Source organism: Bipolaris oryzae, assembly GCF_000523455.1.
Source record: "Bipolaris oryzae ATCC 44560 unplaced genomic scaffold scaffold_9, whole genome shotgun sequence".
NCBI lineage: Eukaryota > Fungi > Ascomycota > Dothideomycetes > Pleosporales > Pleosporaceae > Bipolaris > Bipolaris oryzae.
In genome coordinates this window covers 138,737-163,844 of record NW_006911285.1, presented here as the reverse complement: position 1 = coordinate 163,844, position 25,108 = coordinate 138,737, and the positions used below count along the sequence as shown (strand labels likewise).

Here is a 25,108-nt window from a genome sequence, read left to right as displayed (position 1 = left end):
ACGACAAGCGGATGATGAGATCGCGGCTATGGTAGTGTACGAGAAGGTCCGCAGACGAGACGGTCCGATGTTGTGGGCATAAGGACTTGACGAGTCAGAATGACGCAGTTGGAACTTTTATGTTGCGTAGCTTGTGGAGCTTCAACGGTGTGGAAGGACCGAAACAGAAGAATCTCAGATATGCAGTGTACATGTAGTACTTACACCCACACCTAAGATAAGACGGCAATTAAAAAAGACCATGCGCGTGTACGAGCATCGTCAAGATGATGATCAGCTCAAAATGACTCTGACATGCTCTGCGCGCACGCAATGAGAAGCACGGGCGATCGATCGTGAGCAATCTGGAGCGATTACTTACCTACAACAAGGCGGTGACAAAAGTTAAAAGCACCAGCGTGAGCGTTGTCACAATGGTAGAGCGTCTGTTGGGTCGATACGTCGATACCATGCCCCCTTTTCCGCCGAATGCTCACACATGGCCATGGCTTCCACGTGTGGTTCGTGGATCGTCCCGCGTGTTCGAGTCAAGATATCGAGACCAAAGCCGTAGCTCTGAATGCATTATCCTGGCGAAGAAATGGAAGGGTCTGGGTAGTCGGTTGTTGGGGGGCCTAGGGGATCGATAATGGGTTCGAGATGCAGAAAAGGTCCATCGAACGGTCAGTAGCCTTACGCGTTCACAGGAGCTGATCAGCGCCCTCGAGGCAAGGCAATTGCCACCTGCACCCGGCGCTGAGGCAAGATGACGACGGGACATGGTTTACTTTGACCGTTAGGATAGCCAGAGTGGTTGATGGAACCAGAGACAGGCATCAGCGGCAATTGGCTCTGGCATGCACGAGTCGGGGAGATGAGGGGGGGATGTGACGACGGAGGTTTGGCGACTGTAGGCGGCCTTTGAAGGCTAGCCCGATGGGGTCAAGCCCCAATAGAAGGCATGGTCCAGGCTCAGTGGAAGCGAACGGCAAGTGGCTGGCGCAATCGAGTAGCACAGCAGAAGATTTTTTTTTCTTCTGTGTGAACATAAGCGCAGTAGCAGATAGGGAGGCGGACAGGGAGGCAAGATATACTGGGTGGATATGCAGCAGCAAATGCAGGTAGGACAAGGCAGAAGGGAGCGGGCGTGCAGAGGTGGAGGCGTGTGGCTGCATGGGGCGGAGTAAGACAAGGTTTCGAGCCGTGCTTGGGGTCTGCTGGGGCTCCGAGCGTCGGCCTACTCTTAATTCTATGGGGCCTTCATTTTCCACAAAACCTTCTAGAAGCGTAGCCAGACAAAAGTCGGGCGGGATGAGTTCGGGAGTTGGGTGGGTGGACAGCCCTTCCATGTCCAACGGGCACGACAGGCGCGGAGCCGATTGCTAATCAGAGATGGACTACTACTACGGCGAGCCAGGGGAAGACGGGCGAGAGGGGAAAGGATGAGCGAGCCAGTGAGAGAGCAGACGGGCGGGCGGCCATGTAGGTACCATGGCGGGTTCCTGGAAGCGGAGAGGTGGGCAGGTAGTGTGTCGTGAGTAGAGTGTGCGGGCCGGGAGCGTTGGTCTTGGGTTGGGGGGGATTTGTTGTGTTGTTATTGCTGTTGTCATTGTTGTTGTTGTTGGAGAGTGGCTACTTGGGTGCAGAGGCAGAGAGACGGACAGCAAAACAACGGCAGAGACATGCCGGAGACATGGACAGAGACAGGCAGCGGCAGGCCATGGCAGCGGCAACAAGAGTAACAGCAGGTGTAGCAGCTAGGCCGCAAGCAGGAGGGTTGGCCGCTCATGGCCGGCAGACACGAACAGGCAGGTGTCGGAGGGTTTGCGTGTGTGTGGGCTGTGGGCTGCGTGTGGGCTGCTGTGGGCTGCGCAGTGGTGCCGTCGTGCTGGTCTTGCCATGGTGCCTGTGGTGCAGCAGCAGAGAGTGGCCCGCGCCTGCCCAGCTAGACTCTGGTGGCCCTTCCCTTCCAGGATGGCACCGCTCCATTCCGGCAAGCGCGTCTCCTTTCGCAGCCTTCTTCAAGCCCTCATCATACAATCCTTTCGTTCTTTGCTTCTCCCAAACGTCGTCACCCACCTGCCGGCTCCCACAATCCTCTGCTGCAGCCAGCGACTCCCGCCCGTTGTCCTGCCTCCCGCCGCATTTGCTTGTTGCTGTTGCTGCAGTCTGCATTTCCCAACCAGCCAGCCCAACCGAGCCCTCGCCTCGCCTCGCCTCGCCATTGCAGAACCACCCCCCCAGTCGATCCTTCCCCCCCGAACCGACCGTGCAGCAACCCTGAAAGACCTCGGAGCGAAGCGAAGCGAGCCTCGTCCTCCATACGCCAGCCATCCCTTGACACCCTCTTCGTCTTTTACCCCTTCCCCGTTTGATCTCAACACACACGCCCACGTCCACGCGCCCAAGCACTCTCGCAATTGCGACCTAGTCTTTTGTAATAACAGGTGAGCATCTTTTTTTATGCACGCAATCTCGCCCTCGCGATTGCACTCGACCTCGCCGCTGTCGCCGCCGCTGCTGCTGCCGCCGCTCTGCCATTGCGACAGCCTTGCTGCTTACACTATCGCTCCTCCCTCACCCGGCCAAGCCCGCCTGCGCACTGCTCCACTCGTGCATCGCCCGCTGCCGCTGCACATTGACTCTTTGTTGACATTGTCCACCAGGTTTCCGTGTTGGCCGGCCTCGACGGAACATCGCTACCTACCTTAACCCTAATCACTACACCGGACTCCCCTAACCGCCACCATGGGCTGCGGAATGAGCACAGAGGAGAAGGAGGGAAAGCAGAGAAATGAGGAGATTGAGAACCAGCTCAAGCGCGACAAGCTGATGCAGCGCAACGAGATCAAGATGCTGCTCCTCGGTCAGTATTGCGCACCGCCTGCAACTGCGACATGCACAAGCTCTAACACCATGTAGGAGCCGGAGAATCTGGAAAGTCGACCATCCTCAAGCAGATGAAGCTCATCCACGAGGGCGGCTACTCGCGCGACGAGCGAGAGTCGTTCAAGGAGATCATCTTCAGCAACACGGTCCAGTCGATGCGCGTCATCCTCGAGGCCATGGAGTCGCTCGAGCTCCCGCTTGACGACCAGCGCGCCGAATACCACGTTCAGACCATCTTCATGCAGCCTGCCCAGATCGAGGGCGACAGCCTGCCACCGGAGGTTGGAAACGCCATCTCGGTTCTCTGGAAGGATGCCGGCGTGCAGCAGTGCTTCCAGCGCTCGCGCGAGTACCAGCTTAACGATTCGGCCAAATAGTGAGTCCCGTGCCAATTTTACCTATGCATCGTCACTGACCATTTTAGCTACTTCGACTCGATTGACCGCATTGCCGCGCCCGATTACATCCCCAACGACCAGGATGTCCTCCGTTCGCGTGTCAAGACGACTGGTATTACTGAGACTACCTTTATCATTGGCGATCTCACCTACCGCATGTTCGATGTCGGTGGTCAGCGATCAGAACGTAAGAAGTGGATACACTGCTTCGAGAATGTCACCACTATCCTGTTCCTGGTCGCCATCTCCGAGTACGACCAGCTGCTGTTTGAAGATGAGACTGTCAACCGTATGCAAGAAGCCCTTACATTGTTCGACTCCATCTGCAACTCGCGGTGGTTTGTCAAGACATCCATCATTCTGTTCCTCAACAAGATTGATCGCTTCAAGGAGAAGCTTCCTGTCAGCCCAATGAAGAACTACTTCCCCGACTACGAGGGCGGCCCAGACTACGCGGCTGCATGCGACTACATTCTCAACCGATTCGTCTCGCTCAACCAACATGAGACGAAGCAAATCTACACGCACTTTACCTGCGCCACGGATACTATGCAAATCCGATTCGTCATGGCTGCAGTAAACGGTACGTAACGTAACTTTATTTTTGTGGCGCTCGACACTAACAGTTTTTTGCAGATATTATAATTCAGGAGAACCTGCGGCTGTGCGGCTTGATATAAGCACGGGAATGACTGAGTCTACGAACCTCTTTCACCTTGAACTTGTATCACAGCTTGTATGCCTCATGTCCTTTTACAGGCGTTGTGGACTTTGCTTTGCATGCTTGCGCTTCTGTCGAGAAATGGCTTGCTTTCGGCCCGCACCGCTCTCTCTTTGATACCCTGCAGGCGGGCCGGAGACGCCATGGATTCACCATCTGCGAAGCGGTTATTTCTTCTTATCTTTTTTTTTCCTTTTTTTCCTTCTCCCTTGAACATCTTTCTCCTGGACAAAGAGAGATTGGGTATTGGAACCGCCTGTCCCCTTTGGTACCGAGAAAGTATTTCTGTGGTATCATTGAGCCGACGCGCGTGTATGTGTGTGTGTGTAGCAGCTGCCAAAAGAAGGGGAGGGGAGAGAGGGAGGTTTCCTCATTTCCTAATACTACGTCCAGCTTTTTTTCCTTTTTTTTTCCACCCCTCTCTCTTTCTCCGGTAGCTACCTTGTTACTTACTTGCCACGTTGTTTGAAGAAGAGAGAGTGCGCTTTTGTTTTCTTGCTGCTACTTATTTCCCTTGTTGATTTGGCAGGTTCCGTCCCCCCGCTTCAAGTATGTACACAGCGTGCGTGAGATATGTAGTGAAATGATGAAAGCAAAAAACTGGTATATGAGAACAGCTTTATATTTTTTTGTTTATAACTTATGTATGTCGAATATTAATTAATGCAGAGGGAGAGAAAGAGAGACAGAAGGGCGAACGTAATATCATTATACGCTTTTAATTTTGTTTTTTTTCTCCTTCTCTCTCTCTCTTCAGCACATCCAGACTGACGATACAACTTTCTTTTCTTATTCGAAATCAAATCTCCGCTCATATGCAAGGGGGGCGGCGGAAGTTTTCTCAAAAGAGAGAGAGAGAAGAAAAAAAAAAGGGGGGAGCGAATCAAAAAGAAAAAAATGCGACTGACAGGTGTCTGTATTGTGTAGCTGTATACACATACACATGCATATACATGATTTAATCAATCACCCATCTGACTACTTCTACTACTACTATCCCCCCCCCCCTTTCCTCCCTGTCTCCCGCCGCTGCTCGTATTCTCTTTTCTTCCATGCCCCGGGAGAAGATCAACGATGCGCCGGCTGCAGGCGAAAGCAATCTTTCCACCCCCCAGACACCCTAACTTATTTTTCTTCAGTTAGTCTTGCGTTTGGTTCCCTTCCGGGCTCTTTCCTGTGTGGTATTCGGGCCGGATGTCGAGCAGCTGAGTTGGACCTAGTCAGCATCTTCTAGGGGGGGTGAGACTCAAGTCACTGGGCTTTTCTTGGTGTGTTGCGAATGGGTTAGGGGGAGGGGGGGAGAGGTTTGAGGGGTGTCTGGGAGGAGTTTCATGGGTTGTGGGGGGGGGGGGGGAAAGAAGTGGTGATTTGAAAGAGTGAGGGGTGGTGGTGGTGGTTATGTGTTTCTTTTCTTTTCTTTGATTTGGAAAGGTGCGAGGGTAGTCGTGGAAGGTGTAGCGCGCGCGGAGGATTGAGGAGAAAAGATGGGTAGGTAGCTAGTAGGCGTGATGATGTAAGGCTTTTTTTTTTGAACAGGGAATTTTCTAATTACTATTACTTTTTTTTTCTGGGAAAACAAGGTTTGCGTATACCAAAAAGGTAAGCACGACAAAGTTTGTTTTACTAACAACGACGTCAGATGGGGAAAAAGTCTTGCTTGAAGAATACCCAGAGTTGCGGCTTGGCTTGCATCAGCCACGGCAGAAGCCACGACACCAGCCACGGGTAAGCCGGACGGAGCCAGGGGTGCCCAGAGCGCCATGTGGAGGTGCCCAGACAACGCCGCCAATTTAGAGTGGGCTTTGTTATACAGTAAACACTTACGTATGTACTATGTAGGTCCGTTATGTGCAGGTGCTCAGTGCGGCATATCTGGCAGCAATGTATGCCATGTACAGTACATATTCATGGATATAGGTACATGTATACGTATGCATCATTTATGGCTTTTCTATCCAAGACCCACCACCAAGACGTGCCGATTAGCCAGGAACATGGCGAATCGGGGACAGTCAGATGTATGTCACAGAACTGACGCACCTCGAGGCCCCCCGCTGGACGGGCTGAAGGGCAAGGTGGTGCAGTGCAGATGGGTGGGCTGTGCAGCATCCCACTCGTTCGTACACATGGGTGTATGTAAGTAGATACATGGGTGGGCAGATAGGCTGCCCGCTAGAGGCTCTGGTACATGTACGTACAGGCAATGTAGTACGACGCGGGCGGGCGTATGTGCATGTGTAGATGGTTTAGCCGCCCGCGTATAGTAGTAGATATGGATAGGTACTCCGGGGGGCGCGCTGTCTAAGCAGCTAGGGTTGGGAGTGCGGCATTTGAACACGCTGACGGCAGAGTCGTCGTCGTAGGAGGAGTCGTCGTCTTCGCTATGAAGGGAGTAGCCGCAAGATCCGGTAGGCGCTCCTCGCAGCCGATGTTGGCGCAAGAGACAGATTGCGGAGCCCGGCCTCGTTCAGCCCTCTGTTGTGCGTGCACATACAGGCCTAGATATGCGGCGGCCCCCAAGCCCTCTGTTTTTGTCCGTCGCCCCCTTAAACCTAAACGCCCTGCCAGAGGAAACATCTGCAACTCCCTTTTTTTCCCTCGATTTTGACTGAGCAGAGCGCGCGTAGTACATGTTGTGAGCCAACGTCCTGCCAACGGGCGGCGCATCATCAAGCAATACTTGGCTGCCGCGGACCGATCACCAGGGCCTTGATTGAACGCGTAGCCACGCAGCCCACGCAGCCCACGCAGCCCCCCCTCGCCCCGGCGGCGGTGCAGTCGGCAGACCGAGGCTGGCCGCCAACATGCCCCGTCCTACATTTACCACCAGGCTCTCGCTTCCGCACCGCCTCAAGCGCCCGACCAGCTGCGTCAACTCGTCCTCGACCCCAAACACGCAACCTCCAGCCTCCTCCGTGCCTGCCTCGCGCAACAGCAGCCCCCGCACCCGCCCAATGCCCGAGCAGCCCGCCCCAGCTGGCCTGGTGTTGAGGGTCAACGTCATCAAGGGCAGAGACCTGGCTGCAAAGGACCGCAGCGGCACCTCTGATCCCGTGAGCGCCCATTCACCCCGCCCACATGTCGAGCTGTCGAGCTGTCGAGCTGTCTAGCACATGTGCGCATATGCACGCAACACAAACACACGCTAACACCGCCTTCACAGTACCTCGTCCTCACCCTCGGCGACGCCAAAGTCACCACCCCCGCCATCAACAAACAACTCAATCCAGAATGGAACGAGACGCTCGAGCTGCCCATTGTCGGCGAGCAGAGTCTCCTGCTCGAGGTTGTCTGCTGGGATAAAGACCGCTTCGGCAAGGATTACATGGGCGAGTTTGACGTCATACTCGAGGATCACTTCCAGAACGGCCTCACCCAGCAGGAGCCCCAATGGTTTCCCCTCGAGGCCCGCCGCTCCGGCAAGAAGAAGTCGGTCGTCTCGGGCGAGATCCAGATGCAATTCACCCTTATTGACCCCCACAACCTCGCCGCCAGCCCAGAACAAACACTGCAAAAGTTCTTTGCCATTGCAGGTCAGGCGCCCAGCCCCGACGAGGATGACGAAGACCTCGGCGGCAACAGCAACAGCAACAGCACCGACGCCGAGGAAGACGACGACTCGAGCTCAGACGAGGCCCAGGATGAGTCCAAGAAAGCTGAGAAGAGGGAGAAGCGGCGCAAGAAGCTCAAGCTTGCGCGCTTGAAGCGAAAGGTCAAGGGCCAGACTGGCTACGCCTACTCGAGCAGCGGCGATGTGGCTGGTGTTCTTTTCCTTGAAATCCAGCGATGTTCCGATCTGCCACCGGAGCGCAATGGTAAGTTGTCTTTGCGCTACCAGGCGCCTTCGCAGACTGACGTGCTTCTAGTGACACGAACCACATTCGATATGGATCCCTTTGTCATCACATCGCTCGGAAAGAAGACATACCGCACCAAAACGATCAGACACGACCTCAACCCCGTATTCGACGAAAAACTCGTCTTCCAAGTCATGCGCCACGAGACCAATTACTCGGTCAGCTTTACCGTCATGGATAAGGATAAGTTCTCAGGCAACGACTACGTCGGTATGGTGAACTTTCCGCTCGAGAAGGCGATTTCCACAGCTCCCCAAGAGGATCCAGAGACAGGTCTCTACAAGCTCCCCGAACCGTCAGATTCGCCCGGCGTCTCTCCCGATGGCGGGTCAAAAAAGTCGCGCTTTCGCATCCCAATGTCCCGCTCTGGGTCTAATCACAGCCTTTCTCGTTTGGGTCGGCCATCACTTAAGAAAGAGTCGTCGACTGGCTCGCTTTCCGTACAAGATGTAAGCGGAACTCAGCCTCCATCACCAGGGGCTCCGCCCAGTGCCCTTACCGACTCCAACGGTAACCTTACCCCGGGCAGCACGCTCAACCTCCAACCATCGGCTGTGGACGATGAGGACCTGAAAATGTACACTCTTCCCCTGGAATTGAAGCACCAGGAGCGCTGGGAGAACAAGCACAGCCCAACACTTTACATTCGCGCCAAATATCTCCCTTACAAGGCTCTTCGGCAACAGTTTTGGAGAGCCATGCTCAAGCAGTACGATGCTGATGAGAGCGGTTTACTCGATAAGGTCGAGCTCACCACGATGCTCGATACACTTGGCTCTACGCTACATGAAGCAACCATTGACAGCTTCTTTGAGCGATTTGCGTATCGCCACAACGGAGAACACCTCCTTACGTTTGATGAGGCTGTAATCTGTCTTGAGGACCAGCTGCAAGCCACCGAAGCAAGGAACGCCAAGGGGGACGGATCTTTTGCATCGGGCTCACAGACACCAATGACCTCTGGAATGCTCACTCCGATCAACCAGAGCAGCTCTACCACTTCCATTCCAGTCTTGGAGACCAATACCCTGGGCAAGGAAGGCGAAGAAGGAGCTGATATTCAGATTGACGACTTGGCGGATGACAAGGGCGAGGAGCATGTCATTGAGATTCGCGAATGTCCCATCTGCCACCAGCCGAAGCTCAATAAGCGATCAGACGCCAATATCATTACTCACATTGCTACATGTGCAAGTCAGGATTGGAGACAGGTTAACAACATTGTCATGGCTGGCTTTGTTACATCAAGCCAGGCTCAGCGCAAGTGGTACTCCAAGGTCATCACCAAGATCTCGTACGGTGGCTACAAGCTGGGTGCAAACTCGGCCAATATCCTTGTTCAGGATCGTCTTACGGGCCAGATCAATGAAGAGCGCATGAGTGTCTATGTCCGCCTTGGTATTCGTTTGCTTTACAAGGGTCTGAAGGCGAACAACATGGAAAAGAAGCGAAGTAGGTTGCTGATTCTGTCATGGATTCACAAATGCTAACCATTGATAGTCCGCAAGCTTCTCAAGTCTCTCAGCTTCAAGCAGGGTCGAAAATACGACGACCCTGCATCTGCCTCTGAGATTATCCCCTTCATCAACTTCCATCAACTCGACATGTCAGAGGTCCTGTTGCCCACGGACCAGTTCAAGAACTTTAACGAGTTCTTCTACCGCGCACTGAAGCCAGGTGCGCGCCCATGCTCTGCACCCGACGACCCAAGGGTAATTGTGTCACCTTCCGACTGCCGATCCGTTGTTTTCAATACCATCGACTCAGCACAGGCCATCTGGGTCAAGGGTCGTGACTTTACCATCGAGCGCCTGCTTGGCGACGCTTACCCGCAAGACGTAAAGCGCTACCATGGAGGATCACTCGGCATCTTCCGACTGGCACCGCAAGACTACCATCGTTTCCACATCCCTGTCGATGGTGTCCTGGACGAACCAAAGACGATTGAAGGTGAATACTACACTGTAAACCCAATGGCTATTCGCTCAGCGTTGGATGTGTACGGTGAAAATGTCCGAGTCGTTGTTCCCATTGACTCTGTCGCACATGGCCGTGTCATGGTTATTTGTGTAGGCGCCATGATGGTCGGTAGTACGGTTATCACGCGCAAGAAGGGTGAGCAAGTCAAGCGTGCTGAAGAACTCGGCTACTTCAAGTTTGGTGGCAGCACCCTGTTGCTCCTTTTCGAGCCCGGCCAAATGCGCTACGATGAGGATCTTGTGGAAAACTCCAACTCTGCCCTTGAGACTCTTGTAAGTATCACTAGATTCCACCTTGCGTTGATTCTGCTAACACTCTGCCAGGTCCGCGTCGGCATGTCCATTGGCCACAGCCCCAACAGGCCAGCTCACGTCCCAGACATGCGCAAAAGCAACCCTACCAGTGAAGAGAAGCAGGATGCCAAGCGCCGTATTGAAGGTAGCTTGGCACCTGCAGGCGTCAAAGGACCTATGCCTGGCGCTGGCATGTAGAATAGATCGCGTTAGAAGTATGCAGTAAAAAGGCATACACAAAAGGCATGGACAGGCTTGGATATTCAGTATCGTTCTGGTGGTGCGCTTGGCGTAACGAGGTCATGATGGAATGTAAGCATACGGATCAGCGGCGTGGGTTGTCGCTTTTTCTCAGGCGTTTCTAAGAGATTTTCTTGAGTTGTGGTGGATAGGGTGCATCCTAGATAGATATCGTATTATGTACATATACTTAACATTTACCGACTTGCATGCATGTTTGATTGTCGCGCTGTGGGGAACGCTAATCAGCTAGTCACGTGCACGCGCTAGTCCTGAAAGCATTGTTTTGATGATGCTGGCGGCAGGTGCACACACCAACTTCCTTGCTCCCGTGTGACGACCGTTCCCCTCCACGCCCGTCGCCCAAGGATATTCACGTTACCGCCTAATCATTACGCACGCCCTGCCGATACTACGAGCATAACTTGGATCCCACGCGCATTGCCTTCACTCGCGCCCAACTTTACTCGACGATAGCTCGCCTGTCTGCCGCGCCCATGCACGCGCTTTGACCGAACACCAACTCTCCGAACCCCGTGACGCAGAAACTGGACTCATGACTACCATCTTCGCGCGCTCCCCGCTGCAATCGCTTCCTATGGCCACAAACCGACCGACGACGCGACGAAGGAGCGCAAAACAAGCTTTCGACGATGACGATGCGCCGCCTGTACAGAAGCGGCCAAGGACGGAAGTGAATGGGACGACCAAGAAGCCAACTACTGCGCCAAAGAAGAAAGCCAAAGCTGCTGCGTACGACGAGGACGATGATGGCTTCCAATTCTCGCGTCGCACGTCGCGAAGGACCACGAAAGCACCCCCGGTACCGGAACCAGAGCCCATACCCGTAGAGAAAGCTGTGCAGCCCGCGCGTCGCAAGAAGCAATCGATTGCGGCAGTTGACCCAGAATCATCAGACTCCGGGAAAAGACGGAGGTCAGCGCGTATTTCTGGTGATAGAGAGCAGTTGGAGGTTCGGACAAAACCCAAGGAGCCTGCTGCAGCAAAACCGCGGACCAAGAAGAGCGCCGCCCCTGTGGTCAAGGAAAAGAAGAAGCAGACTACCCCGGCTCCGGAAGTGCAACCACAAGCAAACGCGTACCCCGGCGTGCAAACACCCACACACAATGAGTTGCAAAATGCGAAGAAGCGCGATCCAAACGCGCAAAGAATCATGCTGCCTTTTGCAGATACACCAGTCATTACGCGGAATAAGGAGATGCGCAAGGGGAACAAAGATGGGCACCGGAGAAGCAGTACAGGCTTACGAGGGAGGAGAGCAAGCTCCCTGATTGATAGTGGTCAGTCGAATGGTGAGTTTGGACAGATTGTGCATGCACAAAGCCAATGCATTGGGCAGCGCGTCTGGCAAGCAGCACATGCTAATTCCTGTTACAGCATTACCTCATTCTGAAGTCGAAGTCCGAGAGTTTTACAAGTACATTGAGCAAAGTCTACCCGAACCGCGGCGAATGAAGCAACTCCTGACATGGTGCGGATCTCGAGCGTTACCGGCGAAACCATCAGGAAACGTTAAGAATGCGAATGCGATCATGGCTGGTATGTGGGGGTAAATCGCAAGATTGAGGATAGAGAGGCTAATTCAAACCAGCTCGGGCGATTGAACAAGAACTTATCGATGATTTTGCTGGCAAACCCGAGTTATCAGATTGGTTCAGCAGGGTATGTGTGCTAGTTTTGGTATGCAAAGAGCTCCAAATTGACAAGTATACAGGAAGAGACTGCGCTACCACCAGTAGTGAAGAAACCGAATCCACAAAACGAGAAGAACCAAGCCACATTAGAGGAACTAGAAGCAGAAATCAAACAGTATGTTTGGGTTTCTACAGAATACAAAAAATATGGCATAACTGACTTTGAGCGTAGACTAGAAGAAGAAAAAGCCGCATGGGAAGCCATAGCCTCATCCTCAAAAACTATGCCTCCACCCCCCGCACCCTCAATACCCACATCCACCCCCTCACTATCCGACATCGACATCTCCTTCCTCGACCCCTCCCAAGCCGCTATCCTCTCCGCCCTCCAATCCTCCTCACAATCACAACCACAATCCGCCCCACAACCCCCTTCATCAGCATTCACATTCACATCCCCAACAGCATTACAAACGCATCTCACGTCCCTTGCCGACTCCCTTGAACCCCATATCGACCTCTTCGCAGACGGCGTCCACAAAATAGAGCAGTACAGACAGACGGCTGAGCGCGTGGCTGAGCGGGTGCTGGGCTCCGCGGCGAAGCGGCTCGAAGAAAGAGACAAGGAGGCGAAAGAGCGGGCGGGAACGCAGGGGATTGGCGTTGGTGATGTACTTAGGGGGCTTGCTGGTGTGTTGGGGGAGCGATAAAGAGAAGAAAGAAGAAGAATGAGATATTTGTTCAGGGGGGGTCTTTTTTCCCCTCCGCATCCCCCCCCCCTCCCTTTGAGAGAAAGAGAGAGAGTGTGTGTGTGGAATTAAAATAAGATTTTGACTGTGTCAATGACTCCTTTTTTTGAAGGGGGTTACTCCTTTCTATCTCTCTCTCTCTCTCTCTCTCTCTCTTTTCTTCCCTTTGAGGGAAAGGAGGGGGGAGGGGGGAGAGAGTTTGCAACGCCCTCATGGTATGAGAATGAATCTATGTCGGAGTTGGTGTTCTTTTGTTTGGTTCTCTTCTTCTAGACCGGTTGGTTTGCTCCCCCCCTCCTCCGTCCGTGTGTTTTCTTGCAAACTTTAGCATTTTACGCGGCATCGTGGGTGTTTTTGTTACCTGGGTCGGTCGGTTGGTCGGACGGTCAGTCAGTCATCCGTTTGCTTCTTTTATATATATATAGGAATAGGCAATTTTCTTTTTTTTTGTAAATTGGGGAAATGGATTGAGGAGTGTGAGATGATGATATACCAGATTCTGCTAGCTGTTTTCTTTTTTTGAGGTTTAAAATTTTGCTGGTTTTTTTACGCTGAAACATATATATAGTTATATGTATTGATCGTGAAATTTTATCTGTCCTTGCTCCCCCCCCCACCCTGTTTAAAGCCGTGAAATATGCTTAGAGAAAAGAAGTGTGCTAGATGTGTATCTTGTCCATCAACATGTGATGTTTAGTTCCTAACACACCAAATCGCCAGTCTCGCAATCTCGTCCTCCAAATCTAGCACGAACCCCATTGTCAAACGGAGAAATAGCAGACGCTGCTCGAGATACACGAGAACGTCTGTGTCCGTCTCGACGAGCTGGTGGGGCGTGCGGCCGAGGAGCTGGCACCATGCACTGTCTGAGAGGATGAGTTTGCCTGAGCCGATTTGGCCTGTTTCGTCAAGTATGGGACCGAGCTACATATGTCCCAAATATCAGTTAATTGTTTGGTCAGTGAAAGACAGGGCAAGGGAGGAGACTCACGATTCTAGGATTAATCCGTAGAGTAGCTACATTCTCACAATGCTTACATTTCACATTTACGCTATTGGCAAAGAGCGGGATACCGCAGCACTCGTTGCTCATAAGCATGTTGCGCTTGAAGGGCGTGACGATGTTGAGGCCTGTGATGACTACGCTGAGGTAGCCGACTATTCTTTCCTTCCTGCCAGAATTGGACAGTGAGCGGGCGACGGTGTCGACGTCGGCAAGCGTGTACAATGCTTTTATAGCCGCGTTCTCGAAATCATAGATTGCGGTTGGGGGGATGGTGAAGGGAGGGTTCACGTGTTCACGCTTTGTGAGGCGTTGGGCCATTGCGCGGAGACGCCGGGCGTCGCCCATGTCGGGGTCGATGTCGACTCGTGAACCGCTTGTGATTGTGAGTTTGGCCATTTTGTCAATGCGCCAGCCGGGGTTCGAGATGAGTAGGATGGTCTTGAATGGCGTGAAGAGAGATGCGGAGTCGCACATGGAGGAGTATAGAGTCAGGAGGCCATCGGCTGTGTCGTCAAAGATGCTCAGGGAGATGAGCTCGGAAGTTGTGCCGTTGCGGTTCATGTCTAATATGCTTAGTCCTTAGATGGGTAAATGTAAGACGAAGTTCGACATACACTTCTTCTTTGCTCCAATGCTCCTCACACAGACAAGCAGCTTGGGTTCGTCGACATCATACCCGCCATCCATGAAGCTCTTCAATGTCATCAGCCCGGCGAGTTCCCTACTATCTTTCACACCATACGGCCTTCTGAATCTGGTTCCATCATCACTCCCCTCATATACCGCAAAATGGCAGTTTCTCTCGCCTTCGGGAAACATACTCGTGAACAGTGGTGCCGTGCTAGGCGCCAGTGCGTTGAATTCAGACGAGTTCGAAATGTGCACCGTCCATATGCCAACGAGTTGGCCAAGCTTCAGCTTGTATCGAGGTTCGGCATACCAGAGGCGTACAGTGAGTACCCCTGTGTCGTCTGCAACCATAACTTTCATGCATCCTTGGGCCGCTTTGTGTGACTTGCTAGGTCGAACTTGCTCATTGAAATTCACTATACGGCCCGTGAGAGCAAGGTTACATGGTCCAGGTTCGAGAGAGCCTATATCGACTTCTTTATAGTCCAAGGTAGGCTATGGTTTGTTAGCATCGACTTGATAGGGGGTATTGAGGTAACGTACTATCCATGTACTCGCTGTGTCTATTCCTGTCGGGGCAAGAACGGACTGCATTTCCCCTGCAGTGAAGCCATCGCTGTTCTTTGATGGCGAGGATGAAAAGTAGAACTGTATCGACGATGGCGATGGCATTATCGAACGTGATATTCTGGTTCTTGTGCAGATACAAATGTTTTGAGGTGAGGGTTGGTTCGAAAAACACAGTCGCTCCTTCCTCTTCCAACTACCTGACCAAAACAACATCAACATCTGCCTGTAGCGTAATAATATCGAGATTCATGTCAAAGCTGGTGTACAAGGCCTGCAACTACAACAATTATTTTAAACCCGGTAGGAATCGTCTCGGTTTACGTGTCGTGGTGGTGCCCAGACATTATCAAAGTAGGCTTTGGTCTAGAGTCTATCAAACATTCCTAGCAACAATTACACATCACGAAAGAAACAAAGCAGCTTTGGAAAGTCATTTTATATTGCTTTAATGAGAGTAAGGAGTTGGTCAAGCTAATTGCAAGCACGTCTAGTTGTGCAAATCGTCAGGCCAGTCAAGCAACCGGTGCATACCAAGTAGTCACCATGTTTCATGAGACACCTAGAAGAGCTTGTGCTCGAGAGTCATGTCGTTCTCGGGCTCAAGACCAACACAGGCGCGGAAGATGTTGGTGAGAGCTGCACGCTGCTTGGCAAGAGCGTTGACGACTGGAGTGCCCGGAGGGGTGAGAGGAGCCTAGAACAAGTTAGTCAAATGAAAAGCATAACAGACTGTCCCACGTACCTTGAGCATGTAGCTGAGAACGCTAAGCACGCTATGGAAGTTGTTGAACTTGGCGTCGCTACCTTCGCCAGCCTGAGCCCTCCACTGTACACGGGTCATCATCTCGGCGACAAGCACGAGATCGATAATCAGAGGCGAAGCCAGAAGGGAGTCCTCGCAAACATTGAACAAGCTGATGGTCTGGTGGCCGTCAAGGAAGATCTCAGCGTAGTACTCATCCAGAGCACGCTTGTCGTCTCCAACAGCAGGCATGTACTTGATGACGACGCAGTGGTCAGGGTGTTCTCCATCTTTGTACAGAACGTTGTTGGCAGCGACCATGTCGTCGACAACGTTGGACTTGGAGATCTCCTTGGAACGGAACTGCTTCTGAGAGCTGAGGTTCATACCGTCGTTGTTGCCCAGATGATTGTACGAAGCAATCGAGGTAAGCTTGATACCAGCGCTGATCATGAAGTCAACGAGGGCAGACTTCATCTTGGTCTGGCCAGACTTGAAGTCATCACCACCAATGAAGGCATTGTGCTTCTCGGCGAGCTGAATCGCACCAGGGACAAAGGTGTTCTGAGGAGAACCGTTGATGAAGGGAACACCCTCGAGAATCGAGGCGACGGCGAAGACAGTCGAGGGAGCAACTTCCTCGTGGCCAGATTCAATGGCCTTGAGAAGGTTGTCCGCGGTGTCGTTGACGCCCTCGAGGATGTCGGCATAGCGCTCAGTGTTGGCAGTCCACTGCACAATCACCTTGTCGAGCCCGTTGGTAGCTTTGAACTCACTGTTGTGTTGTTAGCAAGGATAATCATGTCACATATATAACGGAACTTACCGGATGTCCTTGCGGATCTGCTCAACATGGGCCATGGAAGCCTTGGTACCCTCCAAGACGTTGTCAGCACGCTCTTCCTGGTTAGCGGCGATGAAGTCCGGGTAGTAGATGCTGGGAAGAGGCTTCATAGCGCTCATCTCCTTGCGAACCAGAGACTTCAGAGACGGGGACAGGACCTTGGCGCGGTCCATGGCGTCAGCCAGGTTCATGCCACTGATGTCCCATCCGCCAACCACGAGGTCATTCGGATGGACCATAGGGAGGAGATCATGGAACGGGATGTGGATCTCTTGGCCGGTCTTGCTGTCGACACCAAGCTTGGTAGTAGAACTCATGATGACGGAGCCATAGTAGTTGGCACCACGCTTACCCTCTTTGGTTTCCCAGACAAGGTTACGCTTGTTAGCAATGATGCCGGCCGTAACCGTGGTACCGTTGTTGCCACCCCAGCCTACCAGCATGACGCCGGTCTTGGGGACTTTGCGGTCAACCTTGAAGTCGTAAAGGGTCTCCTTGGGAACAGCGACATAGTGGCCGTCGGCGTTCTTGGTGACGTCCGTGGTGCGGTAAGTGTACTTTGTCTTGATAGTGTCCTCGGTATACTCGACATTGGGCGAGTTGACGACGAAAGGAGCCTTGGGGGCCGCCTTCACCTCCAACCCATTCGCGTTGCCGACGCTTTCTTCTGCGTGTGGCGCCATGATGATTTTAACTCAAGTTCTTGTTGATTTGGTGAACTTAGTTGCGGAAGTCTAGATCCGACGCTGCCCCAGAAGGAGAAGTACGTCGGCCGGCGAATGGGTTGTGGATCCTGCGGGGTGTTAGTGAAATCCATCTCCACGTTCTTGAAGTCGGTCCCCATGGGGTTGTGGAGGAGGGGTACTTACGAGCTGAGGAGATTGGAAAACGTCTTGACAGCTGGGCAATGGCCCGGGGGAAATTTCAGGTGTGGTTGATGGAAAAGGGAGATTGTAAGCTTATCAGTTGGCTGTGGTATACAATCAGAGAATGTTGGTGTGTAAAGGTAGGCAGAAGCTGGGGCGCCGTGTAGTCACTTAAATGCTCTCGTGCCGCTGCTGACTTATCACTACCACTCGCAACTGCTCCCGCCTGCAGCCGGCCAACGTGTTCACCCACCGCCTCTTTGCCTTTACCTCTTGGTTCTCCACTTTTCGTCGTCGCCATTGTTGCCGTAGTCCTCTTGAGGCGTAGAGACACCAATCGACGGCTCGCACGAGTCGTCGCGATATTCGCCATGTGCCGCTATTACCCCCACTAACTGGCAATCATGCAGCAGCAACCTCGTTGGGTTTGGCAAAAGATGCAAGTGACGTGGGACAGAGTGCGGCATGAGGCTAAAGAGACGGTATATTGCATGGACAGCTGTCGCTGTATGTGCTCGGACGCAATCCTACAATGTCTGCTACAAAGCTCAACACATCCCGCCTTCTTGTCGAGTACTACCCCACCATCACGTGTTTACTAGTCGAAGCGGCAGGTGCCTCGATACCCAGGCATCATTTGGACACCTTGCAAGGCAAGAGCGCCTAGCATCAGGCGGAGCGTTAGGCTCCAAGCCAAGGTATTGCCTTGGCGATTTCTAGTTCATCAGTCTCCATCGACTCGACCACAAGACCGAGTCTTGTCCAGCGCAGAAGTATGACGACCAGCTTCCTGAGCCAGATGTTGTTTCACAGCTCGGCCGTGTCGCCAGTCGAGGACAAAGGTGGCATTCGAAACGCAACCAGCTTCAAAAATGTTTGCACAATGGCAAAGGCACGCGACGTGGTTGGCAGCAGAAAAAAAACGGTCGCTAGGGCAATCAAAGGCTATGCAGGATACGAGTCCTGGCATCACACATTGTTCTAACATGAAAAGTATCTTGTACATGATTTCGTCACGGAGCCGTGTTATTTTAGCCGTCTGGGAAACAGGCGAACAGGCATGGGGCCTAAACCTAAGTATTTGGGAGCAAGAACCCTGATACCGCTTGCATCAGGCCGGATACGGTAGGCTGCATGTGGAAATGAGAGATCGACCTGTGGACCATGCGAGGGTGTATGGGTGTGGGCAACATTTGTTGTTTGCGCCGGCATTGCTTGTTGCTCGCGCCATGAGACGATTCGAAACATCAGGTTCCGATCTGGCGATGCAACATGAGCACTCGGACAGTTTCGCTTACTGTGTAAGTAGGTACTGACGCAGGACTCGAGGGATAGAGTTTGCTGATTGTGGGCAAGCAGGTGTTATTTACGTTGCGAAAGGGGTGGTGAGGTGCCAATAATCTACTGTCTGCAACGTAGATCGGACAGCTGGGAGCGATGTCACGTAGAGCCAATCACCCCGGGCGACTAATGCTGGTCCCCTGACGGTTGTTCGGCGCAGGGACAGGATGCGAACAAGGAGCCTCGGAACGCCGACTCGCACTCGCCAGCACAATCAGGACAATCAGTGTTCGGTCGATTCTTGACGCCTCGCAGTCTGGCCGCCGTCTGCGACAATATCCAGGGCCAGGCGGCCGCCCCAATGGCGGGCCCGTCACGGTGACGTTGGACACGGCAGACGCTGTGTGGTTGACGAGAGATCCGGCGCGGGACGGGTTTCATGACAGATGGCAGCTGTAATGGATGGGGGTATAGATGGGTATAATGGTGTGGATGCTGGAACGGCGAGAACCGCACGATTCAGCCGACAGTGCAAGCTGCCGCCCCGTGCACGCCAAAGGAAATGCCCGCCGAATCATCGCCCGCACGGCGCACAACCCCCCAGCACGCCCAATTCCCCCAGCGCGCGAATTGCGTGCAGACGACGACGATAACCCCCGCTGGCGGCCAAATGTGCCGGAGACGATTGGGCGTTCGTCTTTGATTGCCGGCGAGGCCTGTCGCGTGCTGGCCGGTCTGTATGGGCAATGCGCCGACTCGGTCATTACCGTGTCGTGATTGCTTTGTGTTTAGCTTCGCGATACCCAACATTGCGCGTGTCGATTGTGGGGCCCGGCACCCTCTAGGACTGCTACATATGGACGTGCTAGCCATTTTCCAGCCGCTGCCCTTCTAAGCTCGTAGCCTTTTCGGACCCACGCCCGCATGCTGCCCCTGATTGAGCATGGTCCACACCGTTTCTGAAGATCAAACAGCCCTGTGTGTCCAGCGTCGTCGTTCGGCGCACGCTTGTAGCCGTCTTCACCCACTGTCTGCCGCCCGCCTTGCTCTTCTTCCATGTCACCACCCTCGAGAAATACCATCATCATCACACCCCCGCTGGCTGCACACAATCCCCATACTGACTCCGGCACCGCCTGCCTCGTTATCGCTCCTCCCGTGGGCGAGCTCCGCATGCCAACATGGATCGCATGAGCACGCTTCCAACAATCAAATGCTCGTCGTGTGCCGTCGACATTGATATCCTCCATCTGGCCGACCATGTCTGCACTGCAGTCCCGGCGCCCGGTGAGTACCATACAACGCTGTATTGCCTACCCAAACTAATTCCCCTCTTAGCAGCGCCAGTGCCTGAGCCCATGTCGCCTACCTCGACAGTCGTAACAGACTCTCCTCAATCTATTCTTTCTCCAAAAATCAACCGCGCTGCAACCTTCGGCGGCCCAACATTCAGCAATCGATCTGACCGGCCAGCACCCTCTGGCCGCATGCCTCCCCCTCCCCGCATTGATTCAAACGCAGCGAGTAAGCAATCAGAATAGCACCAAGTTTGCACAGAGATTTGCATGCTGATTTGAACAGACAAGCCATTCAGGCCATTAGAACCCTCACCCATCAGTGACTACAGCGGCCCTCAAAGTCGCTCTCCAGGACTGGTCCCACCAAAGTCTCCTTACAAAATGACCCGCAGTGTAACAACACCGGTAGACCAATCAAGGGCTCCTCGCTCGCCTGGCCTCAGTTCAAATCTAGACTGTGCTTTTCCGCCATTTCGCCCCAAGACACCGACAAGCGCCAAACCTCAACCACGAGAACGTCTAGATCCCTACCAAAACTATGCCCAACCAAGCCCATTATTTGCGCCACTTAGCCCACGCTTTGATGGAGGGGAGAATATTACCAAGCGCATGAACACTATTGCACCAGGTCCGTTTGATGGAAAGAATGATCGAAGGCCAAGTAGAACAAGTGCATCGAGCCAAGCTGTAGATGCATCTACAAGTGGCCACCAGAGGACAGGGACACAAGGCAGCATCTCAAGCAACAGGAGCTTTCCGCAAGTACGGTCCTCTGTAACATCGAATACTTCGCGTAGCTCTGGATATTCTAACCGCAGCGTTGGCCTCCCATCTCACCCAAAGCTACGCGTTGGAACCATAGAAGCTCTACCCCCACGTCCACAGGCTGACGAGCAGACTGAAGGCATTGATGCTTTCCTGGACCGCTTGCAAAAAGAATCTTCGCGCTCTTCTCAGCCAGTCCAGCCAGCTCAGGAGAACATCGCGCCAGAGCCGGTGCGACAGAACAGCCGAGGCAAGAGAGAACCACCACCACGGCCAAGAAGGCCCTCAGAAAGGGATTTGCCACCGATGGATATGAGCGACTTGGATACATCCGATTTTTTCCCTCCAAATAATATGTTTCCTTCGCCGGGTCCAAGTCGTAGTGGTTCCGAGAGCGACATGCCGCGAGGCCTTGCGCCATCTCGCTCTTTACGTCCACCGCCACTGGCTGCCGCAGGACCCAGTGATGGACAGTCAAACTCGCTTCACACACCTTCGGACTCTGGTTTCTCTGACGATTCCTATGGCAGCTCTGGTATCCGAAGCACAGCCAGTTCAAGGTCAAGCCCGCCAGAATCGGAAACTGCTCACTCGCGCCAAGCCTCTAAAATAGGCCGCCCAGACTATGCTGCCGAGGAGAATCCCAGGAGAAGTCCAAGCCCTAACGGATTAGGACCATACCCGCGAGCGCTATCTCCAGGCCCTCGCCAGCCCATGTTCCCATCAGGCATCAACATGCAATATCCAGAATCTCCCATTGATCCCGCAGTACAGATGGGTGCACGAACCCCAATGGGCATGTTCCCGAAGGACCCAATGGCTCAAGACCACAGCCGAAGCCCGCTAAGGAGTATGGCTGAGCCTGAGGTGCGCCAGCAAGATGCGCAGCGGCCAAAACCCGCTAGCAAGGGTAACTGTCGAGGATGCTCTGAGCCCATTGTTGGAAAATCCGTCAAAGACTCATCGGGTCGTCTCACTGGGCGGTACCACAAGCACTGCTTTGTTTGCAGAGAATGCGCGGACCCTTTCCCCACGGCCGAGTTCTACGTCTTCAATAACTCACCTTACTGCGAGCGTCACTACCATAAGCTCAATGGATCACTGTGTAACACCTGCAACCGTGGCATCGAAGGCCAGTACCTCGAAACAGACACGCGACAAAAATTTCACCCTAGGTGCTTTGCATGCTTCACTTGCCGTCTCATTCTGCGGGACGGTTATTTTGAAGTTGCTGGGCGAAGGTATTGCGAGCGACATGCCCAGAGCGCCGCGGCTCCGCCGAGAAACCACCTCGGACCTGGAAATTACAGACCACGAAATCTACAGAAACGTGGAACGAGACTCATGATGATGGCCTAAGCCGTCTTTCTTTCCTTTTGTCTACTATACGCCAATTTCCTTTTCGGTATGTCGTGTCGTTTAGCGCTTTCTCGTTTCCTGACATCGTACGAATATTCACCCTCTTCATTCTTTCTTGTCCGGCGAGTCCGGTTTTGTATCATATTTTCTGCGCTATACCCCTTACTCTATACATTCCTTACTCGTTGTAATCACCGTTTGTACTGGTGGCGGCCGATGAGCGTGCGCAAGCTGAGTAGGTGGTTTGGTGAAGGCTGGATATATACCCCCCTTTTTTTGATTTTACACACTTGTGGTCTCTGGAAGACACATCTTGGCCTGTTGGATGCGGTCCAAATTTACGTATACACCTACCTGTAGTATACATAATGTTTATTGTTCATTACGAGATCTTCGAGTGCAATATGTGGTTGCTGTAAGTGAATTAGACTTGTCAAGTAGATTCTACCCTTTTTGGACTTGCGATGATTGGAGGGTATCGGTCTGAGTGAGCGCTTTTCTAACTCAGCCTGTAGTTGACGTGTATTCGAGGTATGCAGGGAGGGGTGAGTATCAGTATCAGACATACGATAGTGACTAACCAACGAAAACCTTGACACTGCCATCGACAAGGAGCAAGTTGAAGTGTTTACAACTCAATGTGTCTTCAACGACTCGAATAACAGTTAATTGGTCCTGTACAGGGATCACGTACTTACTCATCATCAACGCTGGTGTTTGGTTGACCAATGGCACCTCAGGGGGCGATGATCTGGTCAACATGACGATGATATCTAAGTACATGAATGAGAGCAAGCTCACATACTGCGTACATACAAGGCACGCCACAATTTCGCAGACGAGAGCGCCACAAAGCCCCCACAGCGTTGGAACAGCGTGGCCTCTTTGAGGTTCGGTGGCAGCTTCGAGATGGCTCAGGGACGGAACTACGGCTAGCGCGCGCACGGGCAATTTCCCCAGCGACACGTTGCGAAAGCTACAATACAAACCCCCCTCTCACTTTCCATCTCCAGGCTGCCTTCAACCAACCTTTTTCACTTCTCCTTGTCTTCTTTCTTGTCTCTGGGCCATAGTTCGCAATCATGAGCGGCCGTAAGTCTACGCCCCCGCCCTCAATGGGCCCGCGATCGCCCACGCGCAAAACAGGGCGCACTGCGGCACGCACAGCTAACGCCTCCACGCAGTACGGTTCCTCGATCTTGTCAAGCCCTTTGTGCCTCTCGTCCCCGAGATCCAATTGCCCGAGAGCAAGGTGCCGTTCAACAACCGCCTAGTATGGACTGGTCTCACGCTCCTCGTCTTCCTCGTCATGAGCCAGATGCCGCTCTACGGAATTGTGTCGTCTGATACTTCGGACCCGCTCTACTGGCTGCGCATGATGATGGCGAGTAACAGAGGTACGCTGATGGAGCTGGGTATCACCCCCATCATCACCTCGGGCATGGTTTTCCAGCTTCTTGCCGGAACTCACCTGATTGACGTCAACCTTGACCTCAAGTCGGACCGCGAACTCTACCAAACCGCTCAAAAGCTCCTTGCCATTCTCCTGTCCTTTGGCCAGGCTGTTGTCTATGTTATCTCTGGTCTCTACGGACAGCCATCCGACCTCGGTGCCGGTATCTGCGTCCTGCTCGTCATCCAGTTGATGATTGCTGGTTTGATTGTCATTCTCCTTGACGAGCTCCTCCAGAAGGGCTATGGTCTCGGCAGCGGTATCTCACTCTTCATTGCCACCAACATTTGCGAGTCCATCATGTGGAAGGCCTTCTCTCCCACCACCATCAACACTGGTCGTGGCCCGGAGTTTGAGGGTGCTCTGATTGCGCTTGTTCACTTGCTCTTCACCTGGCCCGACAAGACTGTTGCGCTCAAGGAGGCCTTCTACCGTCAGAACCTCCCCAACGTCATGAACCTGATCTCCACCGTTCTCGTTTTTGGCGCTGTCATCTATCTCCAGGGATTCCGTGTTGAGATCCCAGTCAAGTCTGCCCGCCAGCGTGGTGTCCGTGGCTCCTACCCTGTCCGTCTGTTCTACACCTCCAACATGCCTATCATGCTGCAGTCTGCTCTCTCCTCCAACGTCTTCTTGATCAGCCAGATGCTCTACAGCCGCTTCTCTGACAACCTGCTTGTCAAGCTTCTCGGTGTTTGGGAGCCCAAGGAGGGTTCTGCTCAGCTTTTTGCTACCTCTGGTGTCGCTTACTACATGTACGTTCTACAGCAAGCCTATTCCAGTAGTTTCCACACTAACATTATACAGGTCTCCCCCTCTCAGCATCACTGAAGCGCTCTCTGACCCCCTCAAGACCGCCATCTTCATCGTCTACATGCTCGTCGCTTGCGCCGTTTTCTCCAAGACCTGGATCGAGGTCTCTGGCTCCTCTCCCCGCGATGTTGCCAAGCAGCTCAAGGAGCAGGGTCTGGTCATGGCTGGTCACCGTGAGGAGTCTATGTACAAGGAGCTCAAGCGTGTTATTCCCACTGCGGCTGCCTTCGGCGGTGCCTGCATTGGAGCTTTGTCTGTCGGTAGCGATCTCCTCGGCGCTCTTGGCAGTGGTACCGGTATTCTTCTTGCCGTCACCATTATCTACGGATACTTTGAGATTGCCGCCAAGGAAGGCGACATGTCCGGTCTCAAGGGCATGGTCATGGGCTAGATTGGCTCATAAGGGCCTCGTTCTTTTGGTTTTGGAACGGGGATGTATTGGGGTTGAGTGCTTTGTCGCACGTTGTAACATACGATTTAAGGAATAAAAAAGCTTGCGAAGGAATTATGGCATCACTTTACGCATGAAATGTGGAGCCTGGCTAGGCTACTACAGGTAAATCCTTGTGTAATGTATCATTGTTAACAGCAAGAATGCATTTGACCGAATTATTAAGGCAGTGATGATGTGCTTAGGCGCCTTTGACGCATTGCTATGGTTGTTAATACTGATTGGTGTGAAAGAATGCACAGTATTGGTTGATTAAGCGAATGCGAAAT

At 53.1% G+C, this 25,108-nt stretch overlaps 8 protein-coding genes across 8 annotated transcripts; 5 read left to right on the top strand and 3 right to left on the bottom strand.

Annotated features, from left to right (window-relative positions):
• Window positions 1-1,764: 1,764 nt before the first annotated feature.
• COCMIDRAFT_22496 (uncharacterized protein) lies at window positions 1,765-2,313 on the bottom strand (the record flags this gene model as incomplete). Its single annotated transcript, XM_007685324.1, has 1 exon — window positions 1,765-2,313. One exon carries the CDS (start codon window positions 2,311-2,313, stop codon window positions 1,765-1,767), a length of 549 nt encoding a protein of 182 aa, XP_007683514.1.
• A 414-nt stretch (window positions 2,314-2,727) lies between these two features.
• Window positions 2,728-3,946, top strand: COCMIDRAFT_83277 (uncharacterized protein; the record flags this gene model as incomplete). Its single annotated transcript, XM_007685377.1, has 4 exons — window positions 2,728-2,845; window positions 2,902-3,244; window positions 3,293-3,849; window positions 3,903-3,946. The coding sequence occupies 4 exons, from the start codon at window positions 2,728-2,730 to the stop codon at window positions 3,944-3,946; spliced, it is 1,062 nt and encodes a 353-aa protein (XP_007683567.1).
• A 2,845-nt stretch (window positions 3,947-6,791) lies between these two features.
• On the top strand, window positions 6,792-10,315 carry COCMIDRAFT_83288 (uncharacterized protein; the record flags this gene model as incomplete). The annotated part of the gene is made up of 5 exons (XM_007685376.1): window positions 6,792-7,040; window positions 7,151-7,802; window positions 7,854-9,296; window positions 9,345-10,096; window positions 10,148-10,315. The coding sequence occupies 5 exons, from the start codon at window positions 6,792-6,794 to the stop codon at window positions 10,313-10,315; spliced, it is 3,264 nt and encodes a 1,087-aa protein (XP_007683566.1).
• A 598-nt stretch (window positions 10,316-10,913) lies between these two features.
• Window positions 10,914-12,722, top strand: COCMIDRAFT_22493 (uncharacterized protein; the record flags this gene model as incomplete). The annotated part of the gene is made up of 5 exons (XM_007685323.1): window positions 10,914-11,670; window positions 11,756-11,917; window positions 11,970-12,040; window positions 12,093-12,187; window positions 12,245-12,722. 5 exons carry the CDS (start codon window positions 10,914-10,916, stop codon window positions 12,720-12,722), a joined length of 1,563 nt encoding a protein of 520 aa, XP_007683513.1.
• A 732-nt stretch (window positions 12,723-13,454) lies between these two features.
• On the bottom strand, window positions 13,455-15,069 carry COCMIDRAFT_83239 (uncharacterized protein; the record flags this gene model as incomplete). The annotated part of the gene is made up of 4 exons (XM_007685375.1): window positions 13,455-13,685; window positions 13,753-14,330; window positions 14,382-14,892; window positions 14,941-15,069. The coding sequence occupies 4 exons, from the start codon at window positions 15,067-15,069 to the stop codon at window positions 13,455-13,457; spliced, it is 1,449 nt and encodes a 482-aa protein (XP_007683565.1).
• Window positions 15,070-15,526: 457 nt separating this feature from the next.
• On the bottom strand, window positions 15,527-17,236 carry COCMIDRAFT_83140 (uncharacterized protein; the record flags this gene model as incomplete). Its single annotated transcript, XM_007685374.1, has 3 exons — window positions 15,527-15,661; window positions 15,710-16,484; window positions 16,536-17,236. The coding sequence occupies 3 exons, from the start codon at window positions 17,234-17,236 to the stop codon at window positions 15,527-15,529; spliced, it is 1,611 nt and encodes a 536-aa protein (XP_007683564.1).
• Window positions 17,237-19,881: 2,645 nt separating this feature from the next.
• Window positions 19,882-22,122, top strand: COCMIDRAFT_83308 (uncharacterized protein; the record flags this gene model as incomplete). Its single annotated transcript, XM_007685373.1, has 3 exons — window positions 19,882-19,987; window positions 20,039-20,224; window positions 20,282-22,122. 3 exons carry the CDS (start codon window positions 19,882-19,884, stop codon window positions 22,120-22,122), a joined length of 2,133 nt encoding a protein of 710 aa, XP_007683563.1.
• A 1,082-nt stretch (window positions 22,123-23,204) lies between these two features.
• COCMIDRAFT_1341 (uncharacterized protein) lies at window positions 23,205-24,779 on the top strand (the record flags this gene model as incomplete). The annotated part of the gene is made up of 3 exons (XM_007685300.1): window positions 23,205-23,214; window positions 23,307-24,330; window positions 24,383-24,779. The coding sequence occupies 3 exons, from the start codon at window positions 23,205-23,207 to the stop codon at window positions 24,777-24,779; spliced, it is 1,431 nt and encodes a 476-aa protein (XP_007683490.1).
• Between the last annotated feature and the right edge of the window lie 329 nt (window positions 24,780-25,108).